General features: G+C 34.9%; 1 protein-coding gene across 1 annotated transcript; it reads left to right on the plus strand.

The window, feature by feature from the left end:
* The first annotated feature begins 5,949 nt into the window (after positions 1-5,949).
* Positions 5,950-11,314, plus strand: LOC107778409 (pyrophosphate-energized vacuolar membrane proton pump-like). Its single transcript, XM_016598662.2, has 8 exons — positions 5,950-6,366; positions 8,317-8,891; positions 8,973-9,352; positions 9,599-9,685; positions 9,773-10,103; positions 10,203-10,613; positions 10,699-10,758; positions 10,863-11,314. Exons 1-8 carry the CDS (start codon positions 6,114-6,116, stop codon positions 11,067-11,069), a joined length of 2,304 nt encoding a protein of 767 aa, XP_016454148.1. The 5' UTR covers positions 5,950-6,113; the 3' UTR covers positions 11,070-11,314.
* The last annotated feature ends 7,141 nt before the right edge of the window (positions 11,315-18,455 follow it).

Below are 18,455 nucleotides of genomic sequence, written 5' to 3' on the forward strand. Positions count from 1 at the left end.
AAATATGAAGAAGATAAAGATTTGTATATGGCATTTGTAGAGAACCCAACAGTGACTAGTGACCAACCATTGATTGCACATTCCCAACCTTAACTCAACCAACTAGTCTATTGTGTCTCTTCTTTTATTTTCCGCCCGGTGTTTTGTCTCCGTTTTGGTTCCGGCTAATTCAAATTCGCACTGAAAGATCTTTTTTTTAGGTTAACGGACTCCTTACCAAAAGTGACTTCATGATATTCAGAGCTTATATCCGATATATCTGATTAAGAATTATATTGAAGAGATGACGAAGCTAGAAATTTTGCGAATCACTGGAAAAGTAGTACTTTGTATTTTGATTTAAGTAAGAAGTAAAAACACGGGAAAATGCATAAGTACCCCCTCCCTCGACCTATACCCGGATTCCCAACTACACACTTTTTCTTTGTGGGAATCCTATTACCCCCTAAACTTATTTTAAATGGAATTATTTGCACCCTAAAACTAGACAACCAAACTCTTGGCAAGTGGTGAGCTACACGCGCCCCCACATATATTTTTAGTATTTTTTTATTCTTTCTTCTTTTTCTTATTTCTTATTATTCTCATTTTTTTTTGGCTATTTCATTCTCTTTCTTTTTGTTTTGGTCACCCGCGGCATAAAATCGTGGTCGTCGGAATTTCACAAACACCATTTTCTTCGGCAATTTTTTTTTTCCGGCGACAGATTTTTATCCATATATAAATTTTTCTTGAAAGTGTAATTTATGGGTGGGAGGAAGAGCAAAAGAAATAAAAATGAATATAAGCTCAGAAAACTTTTTCCAGTTAAAATTTAAATACATCATTTTTTTCCGGCGTGGGAAGGTTTTCTAATGATGGATTTTTTCCCCCAAATCTGAGTGTATTTTGCTTTGCTTATGATTAGAACTTTTTGAGAGTTTAATTTGTGTGTGAAAAGAAAAAATGGAAGAAAAACGGTTAGACAAAGTCGCCGGTGAATGAATATCCGCCGGAATTAGAGAAAAACCGAAAAAAGTAAAAGAAAAAAGACAAAAAAAAAGGAAAAGGAAAAAAAAGTAAGAAAAAATGGTAAAAACGAATAAAAAATAATCTGAAAATCATTTTTTCTTGTTTCTCACTCTCCTTTGGGAGAATGAAATACACACACTCTGCCACATCAGCGTTAAGGGTGCAAATAATTCCATTTAAAATAAGTTTAGGGAGGTAATAGGATTCCCGCAAAGAAAAAGTGTGTAGCTGGGAATCCGGGTATAGGTTAGGGGGGTACTTATGCATTTTTTCTACTTATTACTTATATATATATATTGTATAATATTTTTTATATAATCAGTATAATTTTTCGATGAAGGGTGTTCAATTGAACACGCTTCACTCTATGTAGCTACGCCATTGAATACTATTAATTGTTACTTCACCACAAACTTTGATAGTAGTTCATTATCTCTTTAGAACATGATTGTGACAATACAACCACAATGCTACATACAATATTACACTATATTTTAATGTGGTATTTACAACTGTAACTTAATTTTGAATAATAAAGCTTTGAAGACAAAAAATACTTCCATTGGAATTTGACTATTAACCAGTTAGGAGGCTTGTGAACCTTCAATTTGGATTATGAAATGTCAGCAGCCTTCTAAATTAATCAATTATCTTTCTCAAAAATGCATATTAATTAATTTCTTTGCAAAATTTGAGTCACTCATTGGCTTTGGCTAAATTATATAATATATTCATAAATAATACCTAAAAACTTCACTAATTGATCATGAGCATCCACTATGACCATGCTTGGTCATCTAAAATTTAAATTAAAATCAGTGAAACACCCACGACCTATAAATCCTGGATCCGCCACTGCATGCATATGCCACTATGGCCCGAGCTCGGCCATGGCAGGCACTATGGCACGTGACCGACGGTGCATGCCTATATGTCAATGGCACGAAGTCCATATCTCAATATATGTGATTGTAGGATTTGACTGTATCACTTTTCACTGTTAGAAATTCAGCAAAAACCGACCAAGATCGACCGACCAACTTTGGTTGGTCAAAAAATTGGCAAAAAATCGACCAAAGTTGGTCGGTTTTTCAAAATATTTTATTTTAAATTTTTTGTTTACGAAACCGACTAACTTTGGTCGGTTTTCTTTGGCGCAAAAATATGTAGGAAACTTTTTTTGAGTCCCGCGGAATTTATTTTTCAAGAAACCGACCAACTTTGGTCGGTTTTTCAGTTTAAAATAAATAAAAATTAATATTAAAAAACACCAAAATTGGTCGGTTAATTCCGCCTGTCATTTTAAAAAATTGACCAACTTTGGTCGGTTATTTTTGTGCGAAAATATAATTAAAGAGTATAAATCAAATAAAGGCGGTCTTAAAACAAAATGCACCAATGGTCTAGTGGTAGAATAGTATCCTGCCACAGTACAGATCCCGGTTCGATTCCCAGATGGTGAATCCTTTGATTATATAATTAAAATACCGATCAACTTTGGTCGATTTTTTTTTTTTTGCAATATTTTCTTTTTTAGAATTTAATTGGTCGGTAATTTCCGACCAACTTTGGTCGGTATGCCATTTCGACCTCTAAAATACCGTCCACACGTAAATGGTCGCATTTTGGACGGTTATTGGTCATTACCGACCAAAGTTGGTCAGTTTATTTGGTCGATTTTTACCGAATTTCTAGTAGTGTTTCCACAGTTCATGTGTATGGACCAATAACAACAATCCAATAAAATCTCACGAAGTGGGGTCTGAGAAGAATAGATCGTACGCAAACCTTACCCCTACCCGTAGGAGTAGAGAGGCTGTATGGACCAATCTTAGGAATGTGATTGATTATATGTGATGACAAACGAGTCTGCCAACAGATGAAACAAGAAAAGAAAATGAGTCTTTTTAAGAAGTTGTATACATTAGACATATTTATTTTTACATTTATATAATAAATATTTGAATATGTTGTGAAAAGGAAAAAAAGTGAAAATATGATTTCTAAATGATTGTTACTTGTTGATGCTTACTACTGCATTTATATGTGGTGCCCATATTTGTTTCTTTGCTAAAAGTACATAGGTTGCCTTTCAAATGAGAATTAAAAAAATAGATCTTTCGCTCTATACTTTGAGGTACAAAATGAAAAGGAGAAAGTTGTGTTACGTGTGTGAACAAAGTCTTATATTGGCGATGAAAAAAATGGGAGATGTTAAAAGTATTTTTAAACCGTTTTAGTCCAACAACTAATATTAGAGTCCAAATTCAACAGAACAAATATGCCGATAACATAATGATTTTTCATATAAATCTACTACAAATTTGAAGTCATGCAATATAACGGTTGTATCCCACAACCATGATGTGATAAATTGTGCCAAATAAAGAAAGGCAAATGAAAATAATTAGTGGGAAGTGATTTACTAATGTACATACTACGTAGAATGATTATACTTAGGAGTTAACTTAAATTTTTGGACGATGAAAATATTTTATTTTACTATTTTTATAAATATAATTTCTATAATTTCTAAACCCGCAAATTTCCAAACACATAAACCTCCGAATTCATAACTATGGAGCCCGTAAAATTTCGAACCTTTAAACTGAAAATATTTTTCAACTATTTTATGCAACCAAACAATAAAAAATAAGAAAATATTTTCCGTTATACCAAACACACCCATAGAAGTCCATAAATTTGCTTACCTTTCTAGAGTTTTACAATCTAACTTCTATATGGAAACAAATCTACTCTGATTCACTATAACACTAAACCAGATAAATTTATTACCATAAGTAACGAATTAAGAAAAAAAATACATATTAACGACTAAAAATAAAACCTTATAAAATATGAGAAAAAGATAAAATTAGTTCATTATGTTTGAAGATGGGTCAAAATGGTCCTTTTAATACACACATGTGCAGTTTTGGTTCTTTAAGTGTGCCGAATGAACAATTTTGGTCTTTTAATCAAATATTTAACAAATTCTAGTTGTTAGATTTTGCTGAAACTATGAGGAAAAGAAATAGATTTAATTGGTGAAACTCACATTTAAAGGTGATGTTTGCATTTTTTTTTTCTTATTTTTTGTCTATGTATGTGTATTTGGTGCATTTTTTTACTATTTTTAATTTATTTCTTGTGTCTAATGTTAGTCTTGTAGTTTGGGATTTGACATTAGTTTCCTAGTATATATATTTGGCTAAATCCTTTTTTCCCTCACAATTGCTGTTAAATTTCTTGAAGTTTTTGTGCTTCGTGTTAGGACCGAAAAGTCAGGTATCATGCAGAATCTAGTAAAACAAATCTTCAACGACGATAAATCACACAACAAAAGAGAAATATACCAAAGAGACACAAACATTTAACGTGATTCGGCCAATTGACCTACGGCTACTGGTGAAAATGAGCAATCCACTATATAAACGAGAGTACAAAATATCGAGAGACACAACCTTACAAAGAGACATATTAACACTTGTTCCGTAAAGTTTTTCCCCTAAACAAGACTCTCAAACTCCAACCCATATGACTATATTATGGATGCTACTGAATAAGAAGGAAGGATCGAAGTCTAAAACCTTTTCCTCCAAAGAAAAAAGATTAGTCAAATATGAAAGAATTATATTTTTCCTTTTGTAAAAGGTAAAATCAATTATGGTAAATATGTTACCCTTTTTTTCAAGAGATAAGAAAATCAAGTATGGCCCGTAAGAAAATCAGGACAAACAGTACTTAACACTTCGATTATCTTATTTTCTTATTGTTGTTCTTGCTTTCTTTTTTTATGGCTTCTTCACTATCTTGTTTTTTTTCCTTCAAAACTGTTGTGATTTTTTTTTTTTGAACTGATATTCTATCTAAAACAACCTCTCGACCTTCATAGTAGGGATACAGTGTGTGTACACACTACCCTCCCTATACACCACTTGTGTGATTATGCCGGATAAGTTATTGTTGTTGTTATAATTCCTGTCAAAATTTAACCTTTACAGCTTGTTTGGATGGTTGTTACATATCGTTTCATAATGTATTGTATTGTATTGTACTGTATCGTTTGTTGAATACAATATTCGGATAGATTGTCGTTTGTCATTGTTTCATGATATCACACGCCATCAATATGAAGAATAAACTTGCAATATAAAGAAAAATTATGATATGTGGTAAAATTATTATACAAAAAGATAGGGTAAATGATAAAATAAAATTATTTAATAATAATGAAGGGTGATATGAGAGAAAAAGACAAGGTAACGGCGCGACCACATCAAATCGGTCGTTACATAAAGTGACATATTTTGTTATTACGTAACGACTGATTTAACGATACAATACAATAAAATTTAAGTAACAATCAAAACAAACATCATATTTAAAGTAATAATACGATACAATACAATAGGTAACAACCATCCAAACAAGCTGTTAGAGTTAGTTAAATATTTCATAGAATCCACAAGTACTCACTTCTAACAAATTTACAGGATTAAAACTGCTCAAATGTATACTTAAAGAGATTATTTTACACCTATGCAAACATAAGGTACTATTATTATCATTATTTTGTATAAAACCTTATACTCCATCCGTTCCAGTTTATGTGAACCTATTTTATTTTTGGTCCGTTCCAAAAAGAATAACTTCTTTTTAAATTTGGAAAAAATTAGCTTAAAGTTACAATTCTATCCTTAATGAGAAACTTTTATAACTCCACAAATACTCTGGGCAAAAGTTTTTATTTTTTTCTTAAATTCCGTATGCAGTCAAACAAGTTCACATGAATTAAAACGGACGGAGTAAAATACACATGTGCGTATGTAAAAATATATTTTTTCCCCTTTTCTGTATACATTACCGTATTAATGGTGCAGCTATAATAAAGTATAAAAACCATACATAAAATACCGGCCAAACAACAGTCTCACCACAAAACCAACCGTATAAATCTCACCATCTCTTCATCTTCTCTCAATTCCCCTCTATTTATTCCTTCCTTCACACGTTTCACATTCCACCTCTCTCTCTCTCTCTGCTCATTCTCTCTCTCACACCCAACACACACATATAGTTTCTCTCTCTAGGTGTCGGTGATGGGAGCAACAATTTTGCCAGATCTCGGAACGGAAATTCTGATTCCGGTGTGTGCACTCATCGGAATAGGTTTCGCGCTCGTGCAATGGGTAATTGTGTCGAAAGTTACGGTGTCGACGGATAAATTATCGTCGGCTTCCGGTGACGGTAAGCATGGATCATATGCGGAAGCGTTAATTGAAGAAGAAGAAGGTATTAGTGATCATAGCGTTGTGAATAAGTGTGCTGAAATTCAAAATGCCATTTCTGAAGGTAATTATTTCTTTAAAAATATTATTGCTTCTTTTTATTGAAATTATTCAAATTGTATATGCACACGCTCGTTCATGTAATTACATATTGCACGTACGTAAACACTTTTAAGGGGTTGTTTGGCAGGAGGTATTAAAAAAAATAATGTAAGCATTAGCTATATACATTACTAATACCCCGTTTGGTACATTTTTTCAACATGTGTATAAGTAATGCATATAAAACCATGGCATTAGTAATACCAAGGCTATTAATGCATACATTAGTATGGTTAAAGACAAAATTGTCCTTAAAGTCCCTTAAAACTAGAGAATATGGAGGGCATTTTTGTAAACAACTATTTTTCTTAAAAATTATGCAATGCATTCTAATTTTAATATACCACACCAAACAGTAGATAAGAAATAATATCTGCATATATAACTAATGCTTGCATTACTAATCCATGCATTACTAATACACCTTATTCCGCACTATTCTTATGCACCCTACCAAACGACCCCTAAGAGTGTATATATATATATATATATATGCATTGATATATCATTAATGTAAAAAAAAGTTAAGCTATGAATTTAATGCCTGTTATAGATTTTTAATCATAATTACCTTATAATGCCTGTACACGGTCATATATATATATATATATGAATTTACTTTCTGTGCGGTGTAAAAATATTTACACGATCAGGTCGTGTATTAGGGGTAAATCTCTTGATAAATGTTAAAATGGTAATAACCTGCTATCATAGGTTGAAGAACACTGGTAGTATAAAAGATCTTACACTGTCAATGCATATACCTTAAATTCTATACACATACATATGTGCGAGTAAAGGTAGAAGCTTTGATGCTTCCGGTGTTTGTTGGTATACTTTCCTTGTGATTTACTTGTCACGTTCAGCATTTAACTGTTTAGTTTTGTCTCAATAGTTGTTCTGGATCGGTACATGTTTATGTTGTAATGCAACTTTGCTTGTTAATCAGAAAGATCTGAACTTTTCCTGCTTTGTGGGTTGCTTCCGTGTTAAATAGTAATCATTATTTAACAGATGTTATGGTCTTTAATTATTGTTGCAGTTCATTAGTTGCTATGATTATGATGAGCATACCACTTTTTTTATTTTATATTGACTAATTGCAGTTAGTACTCTCTAAGCAACCTTTTATTCACTGTTAAATAATTCCTGGCAGCTGAGAATCCGTGTTAACTCAGTGTTGTGCTATAGTCGCGTGTCTCTACTCTAGAAGTCAATTTAGTGTCAAGGCTGCTGAATTGAATAATAATGTCTTACATCTAGTTAGAGATTTAAAATTTCGATCTTGTCATTAAGTGATTAAAGTAAGATATGAGAATTTTGAACAACTTCGTTGCACAAAGCAATTTTTGAGCAACTAGAGGGACCGAAATTTGCTGATGGATATGATGTTTCTTTGGCAGTTTCCTTAGAGCATCCAGAGTGGGTCTTAGAACATATAATTAAAAATAATGATAAGAATAAAAGGAACTAGAGGAATTCTAAGATTCTTGCAATGAGATTGCATTTTGCTTTGTCCATTCACTTCTACTGATGTCTTTGTTTTTTGCACCCAGAAAATAAATGGGGACTCTGACCTCAACACGTTATGTATGCTTCCTTTAAAATGGCAGATTTAAAATGCTATATCAAAATATATGTGGAGTACAAATAGTGTAGTCTGGTGATTGGCATTTCGAATCTGGAGCATATAATAACAGGCTTCAGATGAATTTTCAATTGTCAAAGAAGTTCTCCCTTTTGCTCTTACTAACATTGTATTGCTGGACTTGTTCCAGTTTATTGCTTTAGAGTCTGATGTGTTGCATTAATGTTTCTTTTGGCATATAAATGCATGAATTTCTCCTTGAATACATAGTTAAACATTTCCTGATAATAGCTTTCCTAATTGTGGAATCAATCTACGCCGCAGGTGCAACCTCATTCCTCTTTACGGAATACCAGTATGTTGGTGTTTTCATGGTTGCTTTTGCAATTCTGATCTTCCTATTCCTTGGTTCTGTTGAGGGTTTCAGCACAAAGAGCCAGGCTTGTACATATGACAGCTCCAAAATGTGCAAACCTGCTCTTGCCACTGCTGTTTTCAGCACCATATCCTTCTTGCTTGGTGGTGTAACTTCTGTGGTTTCCGGGTTTCTTGGAATGAAGATTGCAACATATGCAAATGCAAGGACTACCTTGGAGGCTAGAAAGGGTGTTGGTAAGGCTTTTATCGTTGCATTCAGATCTGGTGCTGTGATGGGCTTCCTTCTTGCTGCAAATGGTCTTCTGGTTTTGTTCATTGCCATCAACCTATTCAAGTTATATTACGGTGATGATTGGGAAGGACTATTTGAGGCAATAACTGGTTATGGGCTTGGTGGATCATCAATGGCTCTTTTTGGTAGAGTTGGTGGAGGTATATACACTAAAGCTGCAGATGTTGGAGCTGATCTTGTGGGCAAGGTGGAGAGAAACATCCCTGAAGATGATCCTAGAAATCCAGCGGTAAGCTTGTTGTGTCATTTAAGACGTCAAGGCGTATTTAAGCTTTTTCATGGTTAGTTTTAATGCTAAATATGTGCTTAGGTTATTGCTGACAATGTCGGTGACAATGTTGGAGATATTGCCGGGATGGGGTCGGATCTCTTTGGATCTTATGCTGAGTCATCGTGTGCTGCCCTTGTTGTTGCTTCCATCTCCTCTTTCGGCGTCAACCATGAGTTGACTGCCATGCTATATCCTCTTCTTGTCAGTTCGGTGGGCATCCTAGTGTGTTTGCTTACTACCTTATTTGCAACTGATTTCTTTGAAGTCAAGGCTGTAAAAGAAATTGAGCCAGCATTGAAGAAGCAACTTGTAATCTCAACTGTTCTCATGACATTTGGAATTGCTCTTGTTTCTTGGATTGCCCTTCCATCTACCTTCACAATTTTCAATTTTGGAATTCAGAAAGAAGTTCAGAGCTGGTAAGTCTAAAGTCTGACCTGTGCTTCTATAACTTTGAAGTAATTGCATTGCGTATATATTGCTTCATAATATTTCTTTTCATTGTCTTTGAAAGTTGCAAGCATGAAGTCAATTTTTAGGTAAAGCAACCCCAGTAAAATTTGGAACAAACTAATGAAGATTCATTTCTCCTGCCTATCGTTCCTTTTGTTCTTTCATAAACATTTAAAGGCTAACTGGCATGCAAAATTGATTTAAACTTGCAGGCAGTTGTTCTTGTGTGTTGGAGTTGGTCTGTGGGCTGGACTTATTATTGGGTTCGTCACTGAGTACTATACCAGCAATGCTTACAGGTACTTGGGTCTCTAGCTGTGTTCTGTTTTGGTGCTTCTTTGACTCTTGCCTATCAGAAACGTGAGTTTTGTTTCATTTATATCCAGCCCTGTGCAAGATGTTGCTGATTCTTGTCGCACTGGTGCTGCCACAAATGTTATTTTTGGCCTCGCATTGGGCTACAAATCAGTGATCATTCCAATTTTTGCCATAGCAGTCAGTATCTTTGTTAGCTTCAGTTTTGCTGCAATGTATGGCATTGCAGTCGCTGCTCTTGGAATGCTGAGCACCATAGCTACTGGTTTGGCAATTGATGCCTATGGTCCCATCAGTGACAATGCAGGGGGCATTGCTGAGATGGCTGGGATGAGCCACAGAATCAGAGAGAGAACCGATGCCCTTGATGCTGCAGGAAACACCACTGCTGCTATTGGAAAGGTAAGTCAAATACTCTCGTACTTCGCTGAATGTTGTTAGTTCTAGTTAGAAAGTCACTTAATTGCCTCTTTGTTGACTAGCATTCAATTATGGTAATAGGGATTCGCCATTGGATCTGCTGCTCTTGTGTCTCTGGCCCTCTTTGGTGCGTTTGTGAGCCGGGCAGGAATTTCCACAGTAGATGTCTTGACACCAAAAGTATTCATTGGCTTGCTTGTTGGCGCAATGCTTCCTTATTGGTTCTCTGCCATGACAATGAAGAGTGTGGGAAGTGCTGCCCTTAAGATGGTTGAGGAAGTGCGCAGGCAATTTAACACCATCCCCGGTCTCATGGAAGGAACTGCAAAGCCCGATTATGCCACCTGTGTCAAGATCTCCACAGATGCATCAATCAAGGAAATGATCCCACCTGGTGCTCTTGTCATGCTTACTCCATTGATTGTAGGCATATTATTTGGCGTCGAAACCCTGTCTGGTGTGCTTGCAGGATCTCTCGTCTCTGGCGTACAGGTAAATGTTTTAGCTGAAATGTGCTAAAAGCTTCAAATGATCTTTCTCTTTGTCTCTCTAATCCTGGATCATCTTCGGTTGGTAGATTGCCATTTCTGCATCTAACACAGGTGGAGCCTGGGATAACGCCAAGAAGTACATCGAGGTAGATAATTTGAATTGGACCTACACATTCAGTTCCTTGAGTATGCATGAGAAACTTCATTTAATTTGTTAACTCGTTTATTCGTGTTGGTTTTGTGATATTAGGCTGGAGCTTCAGAACATGCAAGAACTCTTGGTCCCAAGGGGTCTGATCCACACAAGGCCGCTGTCATTGGTGACACTGTTGGTGATCCCCTCAAGGACACATCTGGACCATCATTGAACATTCTCATCAAGCTTATGGCTGTCGAATCACTCGTGTTTGCTCCCTTTTTCGCCACCCATGGTGGTCTTCTCTTCAAGATTTTTTAAGATAAAAAGGAACAAATTATAATCGGAACATGTCGATAGTCCCTCACCAAGATCAATATCTCTCCTCCTTTTGCCTTTTTCTAACTTTATTTCAATCATTTTTTGGTGTTGAGGTCACTAGAATATAGGTAAGTGGAGGAGAACTGATGATAATGGCGAAATGTCTTGCAGAGTTGAGAAAATCAACATTCTTTTCCCTAGAGTAAATGATTCTATATACTAAAGAGAAGTTGAAAATTTTGTTAGCTTTTTCATTTGTGGTTATTTTGGTGGTCTTTTTTCGTTCCCCTCGGCCTAAAACATTGCATATTTTTAATTTTTCATGCATGCTGTGAATGGCCTCATGTTCTTAATATTCTTACAGACGTTGATAATGCATAAATAAAAAGAGTTTAAATTATATACTTAGACAGTGTAAAAGAATTTTTACATTATTAGGTTACGTAAAAGATAACTACATACAGTCGTTCGTAAACTAATAATCTGATAAAAATAAGGTTCGATACTTTCACATTTTAGTGTAAAAATTCTTTATGTCATCAATATATACTATAAGTTAAATCCATAAAATATCACTCTCCCTTTAATTTTTTTTTTGGGTAATTTTTTTCTCCCTTTGCTTGTGTCCCTCTTCTGCTCAAGTAACAGGCTAGGTTAATTAATTGTCCACTTAAATTATATGAAACAGATTCAGAATTCAAATCAAAGAAAATGAAGAACTTACAACTGTTTGATGAACAACTTGCAAGCTTTTTAATTTCAGAAATGATTAAAACAAACAATTCGTAAAAAATCTTAATTCAGCATTATTCAAGTTAAATCAATTGCTTTTCTGTATATACCAAAAAAACAAGAATCGCGGATGGACAAATTCTGTAGCTAAATAGAAAAATTCGTTGCTCCTATTTAGCGATGGATTAGCAACAAATTATCAAAAAAATTTATTAATTATAAGCGATTTAGTGATAGATTAGCGGCGAAGTTGATAACTAATTTTAATTTTTTTTTGTCTGTAAAAGATGACCGTAGTAAAATGTGGAGATTGTTGTGTTTCTTATGTCCATTGTCTTTGCTAGTAGAATGTATATTTTGCACATATTATGGTTAATTTGGTTTATATGATGAAAGTATTTCGAAATGAACTACTATTAGTTTTCACGTAGACTGAATGATAGAGAGAACTGAGAGAGATTCATGAAAAAGATAACCTAACTTTATTCAACCATTATTGCAAAAGAAAAAGATAAAACAATACAATAAGAATTGCTTAACTCCAAAGACTACTCTTTATTTTTATTTTTAACAACCTTCGCGTATTTAGAACTGCCGACTAATCCAAATTCACGTCAATAAGGTTCATCCAAGAAGAAACGCTCCTTACCAGAATTTTTTTATTCCCAAGACTCGAACCAGGGGTCTCTCTAGTTAAAGGTGGAAAGATCACATCCATCCACCACGACCCTTGATAACTCAAACGACTAAAATACTTCTCATTTTAAACCTATTAAAAAAAAAACAATCACCACTATCGCTCCATCCCTTTTATCTTGGTTTGATATTACTCAGAAAGAAAATATCAAACATATTATTTCCACTTTCTCAAAAGCATATTATAAAAGTGGCGGAGGCAGTATTTGAGCTTCAGCCGAACAAAAACTCTTAATAGCAGGAGGGAAAAATGGATTAAAAGGGAAAATCTTAGGCCAACAACCATCATCAATATCCAAAGCAGCTTTGCAACATTGAGGACCAAGTAAATGAAGTTGAATACTTAAAAAAGATGTAATTATTTCTTCAATACAATTAGGAACATCATTAACTGATGTTAAGCATTTTGTAATTGAATCAGGACCTATTCCTCCAAAATTTGGTAATAATCCAAGAAATTGACCAAAACAAGGTGTAGTCACAATTGTCATGGATAAAACAATTAGTATAGTTGAATAATATAGGGTTTTCGGGCTCGCCATCGAGAAAAAAAATTTACTCGCACTCGGTGTTTATGTTGTAATGTTGTTGTATGAACTTTGGTTTGTGAGTATGAATTATTTTGGAGGTGGGGTTGTGGTATTTATATGCAAATTAACAAGAAATAATAGTGAAATATTGAAATGTTACATGAGTTTAATTTTTGGTTGTTTAATGTTAGCATTTAATTGATATATTTTAAAGATGTTATTAGTATTAGTATTTATTGCTTTCTTTAGGACGGAGTTATTTTTCTGTAAATACTATATAGTAAATTACTTTAAATTTGTTGATGCATTAATTTCAGTCCTTGACCCTCGATTTAATATGAGTCATCCTCAACAAAAAAAAAATTATAAACTAATTTTTCTTATTGTACTTGCACTATTTCATATGTCTTCAAATAGCAAAGATTCAGCTTAATATGAATGAATTAAACTATTTATATCTCTAATTTAGAATAAATTGAGAAAGTTCCTTTTTCGACATCATTATTCGAAGAATTTGATAGTTAAATTTAAAGCCAATTTGTTGTTCTTACAGATGTAATATATTGAAATTTCATCCAATAAAACGAGTTCTTAACAAGGGTAAGCCAGTACGATACACAAGATAATAATCCTTAACGTTAAATTTTTTAACTATGTTCAATATGCGAAAGGGCGGCCCGATGCTTGAAGCATTTTGTGTAGGAAAGACCGCACCCTAAGGGTGTGATGTAAGCAGTCAACCCTGATGCACGCATCAATGACTGATTTCACGGCTCGAACCCATGACCTATAGGCACCCGGAGACAGGGGAAGGGGTAGAGTGCGAGATGCGGGTTCAATCGAATCCAGTAACTTTTGTTCAAACCATGTATTTATCTTAAGAAATTCATTGAATATGTACAACTTATTAATTTAGAACCTAATAACTTAAACGTATTATAATTCCGAATCCATAAGGTTCAAATCCTGGCTCCGCCTCTGCACGGGGACAACTTTACCATTACTCCAAGACTAACTTTTATCTTTGCATAAATAGTCATAATGAAAATTACAACGGACTAAAACTGAAACTCATTTTGGTAGTAAATATACATAGCTAAACATACATTTCATAAATATAACATAAATGATCTTTATGACCCCAAAATCTCCCTATAAAATACCTTTATATTATCACAAAAAATTCACAGCCATCACCAAAAATAAAATCCTCAAAACTAGGGGAAAAAGAAGAAGAAAAATTCAAGAATCATGGCAACAAAATTTCTGAAGATATTTGCATTTTTCATTATATTAGGACTGGCAAATTCAGTAGTAATGGCCAGACTTGATCCAATATTGGCACCAAGTCCAAGTGATAATGATTTTTTTGAATGTTGGTCATCTCTTCAAAGTATAAGTGAATGTGTAACAGGAGTTTATAAAGCATTTACTGGAATTGGATGGCTTGATTCTTCTTGTTGTGAAGTTGTTAATGGCATTGATAGTAATTGTTGGCCTAAAATATTTCCATTTAATCCTAGTTTTGGTGATACTTTGATTTATTATTGCAGTCTTTCTCCAGCACCATCTCCAGCATCTGCAATTTGAAGATGGAATTGACAGTATTTGGTTGAATTAAGCACTTTTTTTTTTTATGATGCAAAAATGTAGTGAATGTAGGATTTGGTTGATTGAAAATGAGAGCGAAAGTTGGAAATTTGAAGTTTCTTGTTAGGCATTTAGTCGGTTGAATAAACTTTTACTTGTATGTCTTTGAAAGAGTTTATGTTCTATGCACTAACGACGTAAAGAAATTTTACGCTATCAAGTTATGTTGAAACACTGCATACTCTTGTATTTTGTTGGTATTATGTTTCTATGACTAGCTGTCGTTTCTTTCATTTGGTCATCTTACTATCTTGTTGTTTTTATGCTGCTTTTACATGGATTCTTAGTGTTGTTTCTTCTTGTTTTTCTTTTCACTAGTCTCTGGACACGTGCATGTGTCGTCCCACCGTATCTGATCACAATTCCAGCACTCGAATGACTAAAACATTCCTCATGCACGATCATCCAACTAGGAATACTTCCATAATTCTTCTGTACCCCATAATAATAATTCGAATATCAACAGTCTATCAACCAGGTGAGTACCGCACTACTAATGAGCATACATAAGTAAAAACACAATACACTTTCTGAGATGCACATCATTCTCAGGGATTACCGGGCAGTTGATAACATTCACCTAAATATCTGAAATGGCCATGATGTCCAAAATTTGTGATACTCCATTCAAGAATGAACTGCCACCCTTTACATGAAACTCTTAATCCCACACAATACACCATGTATACCACGCCATCATATGACAAGCACAAGAATCTCATTATCAATTCCGAGTTACCACCAAATTACCTGCCGGTTAGTTAGAAACCTTCCAATGGCTCCCACCCCAGGGCAAGTCATAATATACAACATGTGCCTCACACCGGTAGAAAATGTCCGGCTTACACCATGGTAGAAACCATTAAGAACACCTTAAAATTTATTTGCACATAATCAAAATATCAAATATGGATTCCTCTAACTCGACCAAGCCACGTAGGTGGCCAAACCCATGAATGTTGTCACCCAAAACCTATGTAGAGAATCATCTCATAATAAGTAAACCAATAACTGATCATATCCATTATCGTTTGGATCCTGCTTACTACCAAGCTATATCACTTTGTTTTCTCTCCGATTTACCCTCAGGTTGACACTCTTACTTGACATACACCAGTAATGTTACCCAAAGCTCACTACCAGGTATCCCAACATAAAATCACATGGCCATAAGGCCCATAAGCTATGATATTCTTCTTAAGTACCCCTTAAGTATCACAACCCAAAACGCCCACTCTAAAAGTACCTTATAAATTTAAAAATCATTCTTTTACCTCCCTTGTACTGGAATACAGAATCCATAGTCATATAGAAGTACTGCAAGTTTTGATATTATCTCAATGTAAATAATTGATTATAGCGGTATATAAATCCGAACAATTTTCAATTGCCACATATACATTTTTGAATCCATTAGAACTCTCTCAAGAGTCGTCTACTCTGCTCAATTTAAATTGTACCGCCCAAATAGCCAAAAGACACCTGCCACATTAACACAAAACACCTAAAGAAGTAACCATGTCTTAACATTATCAATCAAGTTCGTACTTTATGTGCATTACATTCTTCAAAATAACCACTTAATCATTTCATGATTTTCATATCTTCATAAAGTATAACATACCTCGTATCCAAAAATTTCTTACGCAAGTCATCTTCGACCACAATCTCCTCGAATCACAATCAATTCACAAGTATGCCTCAAACCGAAACCAACATAACACATAACCATGTAATTAATTCATCGATAGCAGACTCCCCCACTTGGCTCTAAGCCTTAAATCAAAATATTTGATAACTTACAATGCCCATACTCTATTACTGCCATAATACTATAGTGAGATTCAGTCAAATTCTTCCCAATTTATGCAACACAGTTTATATGGCATCTCAATTCGTCTACTAAGCTCGCCTTCATTCAAGTGACGGTCAGGTGAACTCTCTTGACTAATTCAAATTCAAATCTCAATGCATCTACCGTACTTGTAGTAAATAAAATTCTCCACACAATAATATAATGATCGCACATACATAGTTTACCCTGTAGGTGATAACCCACATGCTTATCTTCAAATTGACGTCTCTCTATAACCTTTCACAGCCACAACTACTACGCCATCACTTAATCTTTCTGAGTTTGACTCATTAACAAGACATGAATTATTATTATTTTTTTAACCTCTCGAGAAACTCTTCTCTTCACGTTCAAACCTTCCAAACGCATTCCCGAGTCGCATCATAATCATCATTTATTCATTCCACCACTTGTTGAGCCACAAATTTTAACTCATAAGGACACTACCGGACACATAAGTCCAAATCTACAAATTCACACCACTGAAGCTACCGAGCCTAAGCTGCAGTCGAAACCCAGTCTCAAGTCTTCTATACTGGCCCATTACCGAAACACCGAATACACATCTCGAATCTCATTCGTAGAATCACAAGTCGGCAATGCACAACTGATACCGAGCGCTCATGTGCGCATACGAACACGTGGAAGAAATTTCAAAAGTTACATTTCAAGTTGAATCAATGACGCACGATAAGAATTCAAGAGTGTGAAAATTTTCCTAAAGGTTCTGCAGCCTCTCGAAGATAAGTACAGACGTCTTCGTACCGATCCGCAAGACTCTACTAAATCTGCTCATGACTCGTGAGACCTATATAACCTAGACTCTGATACCAACTTGTCACGACCCAATTCCCGAACCTGGTCGTGATGGTGCCTCTCATGAAGACAAGGCCAGCCATTCAACCCAATTCATCCTTTTAAGACAATTAATTAACACAATTATAGTATAAACATGGTTTAATAATATCTAATAGCGTAAAGTATAGATAAAATACGAAAATCCAACCCAACTCAGCCCTAACCAGGGTGTCACAAGTCAGGAGCATCTATAAGAATGAAATTTCCACATTACGGTCTAGAAATACACGGAACAAGAATAATGAATAACATAGAGAGACAGTGGTGTTGCAAACGCTGGCAGTCACCTCGCAAAAACCTCTACAACGCTGCCTTCACGCAGCTAATACCCGCTACCAGGTGAATATATACCTGCAACTGCACGCGAGGTGCAGGGAGTAAAGTGAGTACTCCAACTCAGTGAGTAATAAATATAAATAATGACTGAAGGTATGAAAACACGTTAAGGCACACAACATTCTATACATAAGCAGTGAAATCATTTAAAATAACAATTCAGTGAAATATCATGTGAAATTTCTTTTAAACAAGTAAAACATGTAATTTAGCAGTAAACTGACAAGTAGAAATCTGCCCCTCGGGCTCAATATCAAAACAACAAGTAGAAATCTGCCCCTCGGGATCAGTATTAAAATAACAAGTAGAAATCTGCCCCTATGGCTCAGTATTAAAATAACAAGTAGAAATCTGCCCCTCGGGCTCAGTATCAAAATAATAATTAGAAATCTGCCCCTCGGGCTCAGTATCAAAATAATAATTAGAAATCTGCCCCTCGGGCTCAGTATCAAAATAATAAGTAGAAATATGCCCCTCGGGCTCAGTATATTAGAACAGTATCAGCCCCTCAGGCTCAGAACAGTATAAAGCAACCAGTCAATGGAATAAGTGCACATAATTGTTATGACAGAAAAGGAATAAATGCATGAGTGCAATGCAATGCATATGATGGTACACTCTATGCATGAGTGCAATGCAATGCATATGATGGTACTCTCTAGTACCCACTGCGGCGTGCAGCCCGAGCCATCCATTTTATTAATCGTCGACGGCGCTCATTGGGGTGTG

The sequence above is a fragment of the Nicotiana tabacum genome, chromosome 8 (assembly GCF_000715075.1).
Source record: "Nicotiana tabacum cultivar K326 chromosome 8, ASM71507v2, whole genome shotgun sequence".
NCBI classification, from domain to species: Eukaryota; Viridiplantae; Streptophyta; class Magnoliopsida; order Solanales; family Solanaceae; genus Nicotiana; species Nicotiana tabacum.